The 12199-nt window shown below is 38.3% G+C and overlaps 1 protein-coding gene across 1 annotated transcript in view; it reads left to right on the top strand.

Moving 5' to 3' along the window:
• The first annotated feature begins 422 nt into the window (after positions 1 to 422).
• tep1 (telomerase-associated protein 1) overlaps positions 423 to 12199 on the top strand; it is a 29484-nt gene continuing 17707 nt past the window's right edge. Inside the window, exons 1-22 of the mRNA XM_054623424.1 lie at positions 423 to 550; positions 1012 to 1511; positions 1674 to 1868; positions 2056 to 2205; positions 2998 to 3162; positions 3243 to 3380; positions 3697 to 3768; positions 4105 to 4229; positions 5351 to 5508; positions 5731 to 5840; positions 5981 to 6059; positions 7131 to 7323; positions 7712 to 7925; positions 8031 to 8087; positions 8208 to 8360; positions 8815 to 8886; positions 9134 to 9255; positions 9406 to 9471; positions 10099 to 10242; positions 10869 to 11160; positions 11623 to 11744; positions 11958 to 12071. Of these exons, the coding sequence (XP_054479399.1) occupies positions 1014 to 1511; positions 1674 to 1868; positions 2056 to 2205; positions 2998 to 3162; positions 3243 to 3380; positions 3697 to 3768; positions 4105 to 4229; positions 5351 to 5508; positions 5731 to 5840; positions 5981 to 6059; positions 7131 to 7323; positions 7712 to 7925; positions 8031 to 8087; positions 8208 to 8360; positions 8815 to 8886; positions 9134 to 9255; positions 9406 to 9471; positions 10099 to 10242; positions 10869 to 11160; positions 11623 to 11744; positions 11958 to 12071 (3239 nt within the window). The 5' untranslated portion in view covers positions 423 to 550; positions 1012 to 1013. The remainder of the gene's footprint in view (positions 551 to 1011; positions 1512 to 1673; positions 1869 to 2055; positions 2206 to 2997; positions 3163 to 3242; positions 3381 to 3696; positions 3769 to 4104; positions 4230 to 5350; positions 5509 to 5730; positions 5841 to 5980; positions 6060 to 7130; positions 7324 to 7711; positions 7926 to 8030; positions 8088 to 8207; positions 8361 to 8814; positions 8887 to 9133; positions 9256 to 9405; positions 9472 to 10098; positions 10243 to 10868; positions 11161 to 11622; positions 11745 to 11957; positions 12072 to 12199) is intronic.

The following is a 12199-nucleotide window of genomic DNA, read 5'->3' as shown; positions in this document are numbered from 1 at the left end:
CTTGTGACTAGGCGCCTATACATGTGCCGTTACGGTAAAAAAAAAGTACACAAAATACTTCAATCAGCGCGCAGAAGACTTGTAGTCTAAACATTAAAAACTGTTTTTATTATTATTATTATTATTTTATTATTTTTTTTATCATTTTTTCATTTTTTTTATTATTTTTTTAATTATTTTTTAATTATTTTTTAATTATTTTTTTATTTACATTATTTATATGTGTATGTTATAAATGTTGTGTTTCTATATAATATTTAAAAAAAAAATCTAAATTAATTTTGCTCCTTCTTCCGTGATTTGAGACTAGGCGCCTATACATGTGCCATTACGGTAAAAAAGTACACAACAGACCGACCAATCAGCGCGCAGAAGACAGCCGCGTCACCAGCAGCTGCTCTGATGAGGACATTTACAGTAAATGAGGAGCAACATTTAGCCAGAAAAGGCTGCAGAAATAGATGCTGACACTTCAGTCGACCAAACGGTGACATTACTCACACAAGAGGACTGTTTTGTTTGTGAGGCAACGCAGAGTTTCTTATTTCTGGTGAGTTTTCTGCGTCTGGTTTGGGCGTGTTCAGCTACGCACCACCTCCAGGAAACTCTTGAGTCATTGTAACTAAGAAGACAACTATGAAGCATGTTGACTAATGTCTCATTTCTCTGGAATTCATTTTCTATCAGTTTAGACAGATCATTTCATTTGTTTTTAGGGTTTATTTTGAATGCATTTGACTGTTATTTGCATTTAAAATGTCTAGTGAGATACTGTGAAAAGCCTGTGAGTCCTTATGCTGATTATTTCCAGACTTTGTCCCCTTGTTTTATGGACTCTTTCAACTGATCAGCACACACCCTTAACTACAGTTCAGTAGTGCAATGCTTTGTTTAAACATTTGAAGGAATGCTGCTGAGTTGCTTGTCTCAGTGCCTTAGTACCATGCAGCTTTGTTGAGGGTTTGTGTTTGTTATAGCCGCTGACAATCTGATTCATGTGTTTCTCTGCAGAGATGAAGGCGTTGTCTCAGCAGCAGCCTAATGTGGCTCCAGGAGAGAAGCAGCGAGTCACCTGTGGGACAAGTTTGTCTGCCAGCTATGCTCCTCCGTGTCTGGAAAATAAGTTCCTGGCTCAGACTTCCTTGTTGATGCCTCAGCCCTGCTCTCCACTCTTCAACTTTTCAGCACCACCTTCCTCTTGCCCCTCTCTCCAGCCCTCCCGCCTGTCGTCCACCTCGTCCTCCCTCCTCTCCACATCTACCATCTCGCCTTCCCTCACCTCTGCTCTCCTGAGCACAGAGAACAAGCTCCTAAGGGATCATTCACCTGGTTTCTCTTTTCCCCTCACCTCCTCTACATGCGTCCCAAGTTCTCTGCTCAATCGCTTTGCTCCCCCCTCTCCATTCCTCCATCATGCTCTTGGTGGAGAACAGAAGAGTGGCAGGGGAGGAGAGGAAGGCAGTAATGAAACATCCGAAGTGATGCAATCCAGTTTTGAAGAAACAAGCTTGGTACATGAAATTATTTTTTATTTGTTTGACTATTTTGTCAATTTTCTTTGCACAAACAGAAAATGAAATGCCCCCATTCTTATTTGATTGATTTGACACAATGTTTTGATGCATCTCATTGGCGGTATTACTGCTTTAACACAATTTATCTTGCGTCAACAGTATTCCATGGGAGATTATACTTGGTCTGAAGAGGAGGATGATGCTGATGCTGCTGGGACAGCCATGGAATTTCCTGCCCTGGAAACAGAGTTGGGCAACGAGGACCTTGAACAAACTATGGTCATCAAACAAGAGGAATTTGCCGAGATTGATAAAGCAAAGGAAAATATGGAGGAGGAGCTGAAAGATAAAAAGGTAGGAGGAAATATTTTACGCTGCATATTTATGTCATAGAATAATTATTTTTCTTGGTACTGGCTTTGCAAGTTCAGCATATCTCTGCACCACTGCCACCAAATGATATTACTGTGTTGATTACACTGGCTATAACTCTTCTGAGTTGCGCACACATTCTTCATTGTCTTTCTGTTTGGTTCCTCAGTATCTGCTGCTGAACCTGGTGTGTTGCTCCCTGGTCAATAAGAGCACAACTCCAGGCCAGAAGGACTGGGACTCAGAGAAAAGTGTTTGGACAAGGATCATAAACCTGGCGAAGGACATTTCTGTCTCTGACCCACAGTTTCTTCTCAAGGTGTGTATGCACGTCTGTGTGTGCGCAGGTTTGTGTCCCAAGACAATTATATTTTTATACCAGACTCACTCCCGAACTTTTATTTCAACTATGTGGGAACGTTTTAATCCGACTGACACTTCATCACGCTGAAAAATAGACATGCATTGTAGCAAAAAATGATTTTAACATATTTTTTAAAGATATATGTAAATGGATGTGTACAACATAATTAAATAAATCCCTCAAACTATTAAAAAATGATTAGATTTTTATCAGATTTTTTAATTTTGAAGGATAATTTCTATTCCGATCTCTTCTCATAAAAGGGCTTTTTTTTTCTGCCGGCAAGCACAATTTTTTTGTCAGTTATCTCCTCATAAAGCCTCCTTAATGTGCCCAAGGTACTCCATAACACAGCTGCTTCGAATGACATTCTATAATGTCTCCTATAAATTCCTCTAATTTTTGAATTTACATAGTCTCAGGGAGAAAACATTAGTCTCTAAGTTACCACAGAGCCTTCAATATCTGTCTGCTTTTGATCTGAGGTGTTATGAAGAATCAATTTAGATGATTCAACTTTTCCATCTCACATTTTCATTATCAACACTGTCTATCCAGCATGTGACAAGTGCCTTTTCCCCCCTCCTTATTCACAATATAATAATTGTATTTGACTTTGATTTTGATAGAGAAACGCGCCGGTGGAGTTAATTTACAGACTGCTAGTAAACATTATGACAGTAAGGGGTTATATTAATTTCTTCAGTCATGTACAGTTTGCTGCTTCTTCTTTCTTTTACTATTTAGGTGGCAGTTTACACTCGACAGGAGCTGAACATCCGCATCACAGCAAACTTCTTATTGGCCCTGGCTGCCAATCTGCCCTCCAACAAGCAACATGTCCGCAGATATTTCTGCGCTGCCATACAGCTGCCCTCAGATTGGCTGGAAGTAGTCAGAATCTATAGTACAGTAAGTCTTAGTTAATGAATCTGGGAGTCCGTTCAGTCAGCTCTGTCCAGTCTTGACACCATGTTTGTTTTTGTATCCAGTGTTTCAGTCGCTCCCTGCCGATGTGCTTGAAGAAGGCAATGGCTGACAAGTTCAAGCAGTTCAATGAGTATCAGCTGGCCAAATACAACACACGCAAACACCGCTGTAAACACAACCGCAACAGGCGCAAAACCAAGGTACAGAAGCGTTCATTTGGTTCTCTATTTTTTTATTTAGTTTAATGTTAAAAAGCTAAAGTTAAACCTAATAGTACTAGTATTACACTCCTGCTAATAACAAGAAGAAAACAGTTTGTCAGTAATAGTGTTTCTTAGTTTTCCCTGTAGTGAAAAACAAAGGTTGACACCCACAAACTTTAACCACCTCAACTGATAATAGATTAAAACTTTATGTGGTTAACTCATTTATCTAAATTAAGACTCCGTCCATGCCTCAAATATCCTCTATTCATCACTCCTGGTTGGTTGTACTTACACTATCTTTGTTTTACAGAAACCAACTGACCAGCAGATGAAACAGTGGGGCAACTTGCTCAGATCAGATCCAACTATTCTGAGGAAGTTTGTAAGTCAATGTTTTCTATTGTGACACTAAATAATGGCTGTTATTTAATACAATTTTTTCTTTAGTAAATTTAGAAGTGGAGTTTAGCAATAGGGTTTATGTTCACATCAGTCTCTGCTGTGCCTGCAGAAAACGGCTCTAGTGCAGATTGTTAAACTAAACTTAATCAGAACATGGGTAACACTGGTTTATGTGTGTCTCTGTGTGTGTGTGTGTGTGTGTGTGTGTGTGTGTGTGTGTGTGTGTGTGTGTGTGTGTGTGTGTGTGTGTGTGTGTGTGTGTGTGTGTGTGTGTGTGTGTGTGTGTGTGTGTGTGTGTGTGCGTGTGCGTGTGCAGTTGCATGAAGATGAGACCAAAGAGGTGGTGGATAAAAAGCAGAGCGAGTTCAGTATGAAGAAGATGATCAAGAAGCTTCACATTAAGGAACCTGCTGAGCATGTTATGGCCATTCTGGGGAAAAAGTAAGCCACAAAAACACACGTATTCAATAAAAACTGGGAAAATAAGATGTAAAATAAAACACACTTGTTTTATATAAGATAAGAATACAAATAAGATTAAATAGAATGCATAACATGGGATGGAAAGTAAAACCCAATGTATGATAATAATGAAACATTTAGAACAAATAATGAAGTAGTTAAAAGCAGATATTAGGACACCTAAAGTCTTCTACAGTATCTTTAAAAAATATAAGATCTCCTATAAAGACGTATTTACATTATTACGTATGTCATTAATTATAATTGTATATACAGTTATGGATGCATCACACAGGAGGAGTTAAAGTTCTTGACAAATACATCCAACACTTAATATACCTTATATCTGCTTGCATTCATTCTTTCATTTTCTTTTTGCCAAACATTTGGCCAATCCCACATGGGATTAAAAGACACAACTTTATTGATCTTCCGGTCTTGTATTTATAGAGGATGTGGGAAACAAAATCAGTTTCCCCAATGAGCAGTTTTACGAACGCTATTAAACTTCTTCAGAATATCTTGTTAAAGAGTTTTTTTCTCTCTTCTCTTCTCCAGATTATTGCTAATTTATATGTTTATGTAGACGGCTATCTCACTCTTTGTGCGTCATCCATATTTACAATATCAATGGTTTCAATTATATCAATTTCTTACTAAACAAAGCATGTGGGGTTCACAGTAAACCACAAACAGCATAATAGTGTGTTTTAAAGCATTTATTAAATGTTTACACACTTCTTATAAATGATAGATTTATACGGAGTGTAAGAATACTTTATATGTTGCATCTACTGCATAAAATGTCTTGTAGAGGGGTTAAATCACACAAATGCAACTTGTAAGGGACAATAACTCTTGTGTCTTTAATACAGGCCTACGGAGAGCTCTTTATTTATGAAACAAATAGCATTTTATGAATTTCTTGTTTAGACAATATGAAGATAGAAAAGTAGACAGAGGAGTGTAGAATAAGAAGAAAACTGTTCAGTCTCAGGACTGTTGCGATGACTCTGTTGTCTTACGAACTTTACCACTGGTCTATCTCTGGGCTTGTCACGCTTCCGTTTTAACATGTGATGCGGTTTTGTCGGTCCAAGGTATCCTGCAGACTCCAAGACGTTCACCGTCAGTGGAATTAAGGGCTCGTGGGACAGGGAGAGAGCCGGGAAGCGAATGAAGCTCAAAGCGCCGGAGACGTGGGAACGGCTGCTCAGCCTGGAGGGAAACAAGGCCGCCACCTGGGAGAAGCTCATAGGTCGGCTGAGTTCACACCGACAGACAACTGTTTCCAAAATGTCAAGTTGTGCTCAGTGGTATATATGGAATAATCAAAAAAAGCAATGAATACATATTTTCCACCATGAATTTTACAGTTAAACATTCGAAAGCACACAAACTACATCCATCTAACACGCCTATAAATACTCAGATGTGTTTATGATCACACATACTGATGAATACTTTCCTTACTGTGCAGACAATAAGTCTCTTCCATTCATGGCCATGTTGAGGAACCTGAGGAACATGATCACTAAGGGCATCAGTGAGGCTCATCACAAGAAGATCCTCAGCAGACTGACCAATAAGGTGAGTTCCAACAGTTTCTTTTTGTATCAAAGGAAGAGTTGTATTTATATTCGTCAGTTGGTTGTTATGTTTCTATTGTAATTAAACTCTCAGTTTAAAAATTTCTTTGCGTAAACTTTGTGTTTTTGATGTGTTTACAGCAAGCGGTGATTCAGAGCCGTCAGTTTCCCACCAGATTCCTCGCTGCCTACAAAGTCCTCATGGAGCTTAACACTTTAGGTGAGATACATATACAACAAGTGTGGCACTAAAACGAATGACAGTCGTATCAAAGGAAGTCCTCTCTTATGAAGCTAATTTTTCATAAGACGCTTTTTAAAATGTAGAACAAAAGTATAATTAAATTGATAAATTAAATTATTCAAAATTAATAAAACTGTATTGCATTGAGAACAACATGTTTTCTGTTACTAATGATATTTTTTATTGTCGATTAATCTGATGATTATTTTGGTAATTTAACAGTATAAAAAAAAAAAATCACCAATACATGCACTCAAATGTCTCCTTTTTTTCTAACCAACAATCCAAAAACTCCAACTATTCAGTGTACTATCATGTAAGACCAAAAAAAAAAAATCACTGAGTGTTTTTAATCAATAAAACTATGCTGTATGTGTGTAGGCCATTTTTTTAAAGTTTAGCTGGAAGCTGGACCCGTGTGCCACAGTACACAATAGACATTTAATGAACATAAAAACTTGGAAAATAAGATGTAAAATAAAAGACACTTAAATAAGATAAGAATACAAATAAGATGAAATAGAATGGATAACATAAGATGGAAAATAAAACCTGTGTATGATAATAATTAAACATTAAACACACATAATGAAGTAGTTAAAAGCAGATATTAGGACACTCAAAGTGTTTTTAAGACCTCCTATAAAGACATATTAACATACTTTCATAGTTCATTAATAATCTGTTTACATCCACTTATGGATGAATCACACAGGAGGACTTAACGTTCTTGACCTTATATCTGCTTGCATTCATACTTACATTTTTCAGTTAAAGGAGGAGTTACATTTTATACTACAGACTAACACATTGTTGGTTTGGTCCTTTTATGGGAATTGTTGACAATATGAAATATGCAGAATAATGCCAGCCTTGCCCTTAAATACCAGCAGTGTTAAAATAATTGGCCAGCTTTCAATATTAAACCAAACCAAAACATGTTGATTAACTTAAATATGAGCTTAACCTTGCTTTATATATTGTACCTTTGACACACTGCACCAACCAACACACGCAGCGTCTCCCCTTTGCCTCTCTCTCCTCTAGCCTCGGCATCAGAGCAAGCCCTCCCCTCTGTTAAAGAGATCCTGAAGGGCATCCTGAGTAAGATCCCCAAGAGCAAACGCTTCAAAAATCAGGAATGGGAGTCGACTCCAAGGAGCCGGATTAGGGTGACACTCGGAGTGCCGTTTATCTATCGACTATACCAAGCTAAGAAGGCCCAGCTCCTAAAGGCCAAGTAAGGGAATGAACTCAAAGATTCAATAACTTTCTCTGATATTTTCCTTATTTATTGCAATCTTAAGATTTAAACGTGAAATTGTTTTGTTTGTCTGTGGCTGATGCAACACTGGTAAAACATGTCTGCTGCACAGGAAGTGAGGGAAGCAACAACAGTTTGAAATATTCAGATAAACAACAACTTGGTTAATTAGTGAGAGCAGTGATGGCCACCATGACTGAACAAGAAAAGTGGAGAGCAGCACCTACAGAATCTCAAACAGAAAAAAAGTCAGAAGGGAAATTTGTTTGTTAAGATAAGTTTAAAAAAGACAATATTTGCATGGATTAAAAAGGAAAATATACTGTGTTATATGACGCAACTGTTTCTGTTTTTGTGCATCCAGTAAGAGAGAGTTCACCGTCGCTCTGTTGGACCGTTACCGCAACGCTCTGGAGACGGCGGTCCAGCTCTCCTGTCGTTACAATGTGCCTCCGCTACCCGGACGGACCGTCATCCTGCTCTCCTACAACATGAGATCTGATTGCGACTTGTGGCAAAAACTGGACTTCTGCCTCCCACCGGACCCCGAGCAAAAAAACGAGGAGGAGGAGGAGGAAGTAGAAGAAGTAGAAGAAGTAGAAGAAGTAGAAGTAGAAGAAGAAGAGGAGGAGGAGGAGGAGAAGGAAGAGGAGGAGGAGAAGGAAGAGGAGGAGGAAGAAGAGGAAGAGAGCGGGAAGAAAAAGAAGAAGATAAAACAAGCTGACGAGCTCACTCCTTCTGTGAGGGCCTGAGACTGACATGTGAAATATTTGACTCAGTTTGAAACCCCATACGTGTAGTTTTTACCTGATTTATGTCTAATTACTCTAATCTCTCTCCCCACCTGTGCGTTCTCTCAGACTTTAGAGGCGGCGGTTTTGCTCTCGCTGATGATTGCCAGCAGTGCCGAGGACAGCCAGCTCTGCCTGCATGACTGGGATCGCGGTCAAGAAGCCGAGCTGAAGTCTGATGTTCTTTTGGATAACGTCAGAAGTGTGCTTAAGCAAATTCAAGTCAGGGCTCTTTTTCTCTGTGGCATCCTGTGTGTGTTTCATCTAATGTAACTTTTAAAATCATATACCAGCATTTGTATAGAGTGATTATACATAAGTGAAGTACTTAATAATAGTATACAGTACCAGTCAAAAGTTTGGACACACCTTCTCATTCAACTACTTTGAAGAATCTAAAATATAAAACATATTCTGGTTTGTTGAGCATTTGTTTGTTTACCACATAATTCCATATGTGTTCCTTCATAGTTTGGATGTCTTCAATATTAATCTACAATGTAGAAAAAAATTAAAATAAAGAAAAAACATTGAATGAGAAGGTGTGTCCAAACTTTTGACTGGTACTGTAAATAGTAAGTCATAAAGATGGACACAACTGAAATATGCTTCTACATCAGTAGAATAACAGATAATTGATTGTTGCCTTTATTAATGAATACTTCTCTTTTCTCAGGCATGTTCAAAGAAGCCACGTGCAAATGAGTCCCACGTTTGCATAACCACAATGCTCAACCAGAAACCCAAGGTAGGTTGGGTTTTTTTGGATCGGTGTGATACAAAGGAGATTTTTTTTTTAATTCTGCTCCAAGGTGGCTTAATTTAAAGTGTTCAAGTCCAACATATTGGTCCGAGTCTAATGATATTTGCTGAGTTTCAGGTACTTAGCATCAATTAAACATTTTGTTTTAATAAAAGTAAAAGGCCCCTGCTTTAGACTACAGTAGAAGATGCTTCCTTGTGATCCTTGGCCTCTCATGTTTTTTGCATCTCAGGTGGACAACATCATCGTGTTGTCTGACTATTGGATCAATTCAGATGTCAATTGGGCCATCAACTCTTACACGAGGGAAACGAACCCCAAAGCCCTCGTGGTGCAAATCTTTATGGCAAAGGGGTAACGCTCCTTTTTTAAATGATTTGCTTGTTGCTTGCAAAAATGCACAATAATGTAGACATTCATAGCAACAAACAAAATTCAGCTGGTTTCTGTTTCCCATCCTGTTTCTAACTTGGATGAATTTATTGTTGTTTTGTGTACTTGCAGAGATACAGAGTTCATTGCTGACAGGAACTGTGTGAAGCTCTTTGGCTTCAGTGAACAAGTGCTGAGGTAAAAATATCTGGTTTCTCATTTTAATAAAAAAAAAAAAGTATGTAAATAATTTGTATAAAAAAAAATGCTTTTTGGTTAGGATATAAAAAGTAATAGTAGGAACTTTCTTGCATAAATCACTTCTATTCGTTAATTATGCAGCTGGAGTCAGCAGTCAGTTAGCTTCGACTGAAAACAGTGATACTCGCTCACTTTAATGCAAGCGCCTCTAAAGGTCAATAATTAACTCGTTATCTTGTGTTTGTTTAATCTGTACAAAAACTGAAATGTGAAAATGAAGTCAGGAAGTCACAGGTGCCATTAAATAGTCTGGCAAATAAACCCCAAGTAAAACGGAAAATTGTCCATTTTACACTTCAATTATTGTATTACGGATCAAAGAAACTAGATATCATGTTAATTATTGCACTTTAGATGTTCTGGTAGGTGGATTTTGTTACCTTAAGACAGAGCCAGGCTAGTTTTCTCCCGTTTCTCATCTTTTTGCTCATCTAATCTACCCGTCTGCTGGCTGTAGCTTCATATTTATCTGACAGACATCTATCTTCTCATCTAACTCAAGCCAAGAAAGAGAATAAACATATCTTCTATTATATTTAACTGTTTCTTTAACTTTGTGACCAGGTTTGTGGCAGAACGAGGATCATCCAGGCTGCTTGAGCATTTGGAGCATTTAGACAAAGTGTACAACATCCCTCCACCAGAGGGCGCTAAAGGGGCTCAGACATCAGATAGTGTTGTCCAAATACCAGCCAGCCCCAAGTTAAGGTAATTTATATTATTCACATTTAAGACCAGGAGACATTTCTCTTTTCCACCTCTTGTTTAACCCTTTCATGCATAGAGGTCACTACAGTGGACCGCTATTCAAATGTTGTTTTCTTGTATATGCATGGGTTTTGATGGCATAGTTGCACATCCAAGGCCCCCCCCCTGAGATCAGGTTTGGCTCTGGAAACCACTGGCCCCAGCTCACTGAAGCAAAAAATGCAAACAGATGCCATGATGCTGCATGCACACGAAGAACCAAGTACATCTGCATGCAGTGTCTTGTGGCTTTGTGCCCTGGGTGCTTATTTATTTATTTTTTATCATAAAAGATAGTCTGCACATTTTCTTTGTATATACGTATATTATTTTATAGTTTTCACATCTTTATATATAATTTTATTCATTTGTTTGTTAAATACATATTTCTTCAGTTGAAAACAAAAACGCATGCTGTCCACCTGAGTGGACATGTAGAAATCTCTTTGAAAAAGTTCTCTTTTAAAGTTCAAATCTTGTTTTTCATGCCTAGAGAGCAATAAAAACACTTGGTAAAAGAATCCTGACTGAGGTTGTCATAATTCATGCATGAAAGGGATAACACCAACTCCTTCCTCTGTCGTCAGGTGGAGAGGTGTTCGTGTCTTCATCTCCTCCACCTTCAGAGACATGCATGCAGAGCGAGACGTCTTGGTACGCAGCGTTTTCCCGGAGCTCCGTCGTCGTGCAGCCTCACACTGTCTCTACCTGCAGGAGGTGGAGCTGCGTTGGGGTGTGACAGAGGAGGAGTCGGGGCGGGCCACCGAGCTGTGCCTGTCAGAGGTGTGTCGCAGCCAGATGCTGGTAGTCATCCTGGGGGAGAGGTACGGCCTGGTGCCTCCCAAACCTGACCTCCCTGACCTGCCGCAGCACAGCTGGGTAAGACTTAGTATTATGATATAAAAATAGATAATTAAAAGTAGAGCTGTGTATAGTGTGCTGATTATTTATTTCGTGCAAGAATCTGGTTTATTTAGATTGGTACTCAAATTTGCTCCCTTAAATTCCTCAAGAAAGTCCAGAACATAAAAAAAAAGAATACAAATAAAATAAAATAAATAATTATTTAACTAATAAAGCAAACCTGGATTACACATAGGAAAGGTTTGTATGGAAACTGAAAGTGATTATTTTAAAGGTAGAAATGTCAGCGATTACTACACCATCACATTAATGTTACTGATCAACAGATAAATCAGACCTCTGTAAAAAATATTCTTTTGATTTTGTAATATAGGGGGGAAAAATCAAGATACCTTTTAAAAATCTTAAGTGAAAGAGAATGGTGTAAGATATTTTTTTTAATTATGAAGCAAGCATAATTGATTTCTCCTCGTGCAGCTTGCGTCGGCCCCAGAAGGCCTCTCCATCACGGAGCTGGAGATCCGTCAGTTCCAGGCTCTTTACCCCGAAACGGCACAGCAGCGAATGTTCTGCTACTTCAGAGATCCAGACATCACCAAGTAATCCATGCTGACATTCACACATCACGACCTTTCTGAGCCTTTGTCTTTATACATTTAAAGTTTAAACAAATGAGTCATATAAAATAATTACTGACCCCTACCAATTAATTTTAAAACAGTCTTAGGATCTAGATGTTTTAGTGAAGTATTTTTTTCCATTTTGCTGTTTTCAATGCTGTAATTCTACATTTATCCACCGTTGTTTCCCAGATCAGTTCCGGTTGCTTGGAAATCTGACTTTGTACCTGAATCAAATGAGGCTGAGTCTAAAATGACATCTCTGAAGGCAAGAATCCAAGCAAGTGAAGTCAAGGTCACTGAAAAGTGAGTCATCTCTGTCATAACCACTATGCACGGAATCTGTGATATTCAAACAAAAGTTTAAAGTAAAGATACCTTTAGAGTAATTCTCATTTAAGACTTATACTTTGAAAGCAGTATTTGTTAATAAG

This window comes from Anoplopoma fimbria, chromosome 3, assembly GCF_027596085.1.
Source record: "Anoplopoma fimbria isolate UVic2021 breed Golden Eagle Sablefish chromosome 3, Afim_UVic_2022, whole genome shotgun sequence".
In the NCBI taxonomy this organism is placed as follows: Eukaryota; Metazoa; Chordata; class Actinopteri; order Perciformes; family Anoplopomatidae; genus Anoplopoma; species Anoplopoma fimbria.
This window is presented reverse-complemented; position numbering and strand designations above follow the sequence as displayed.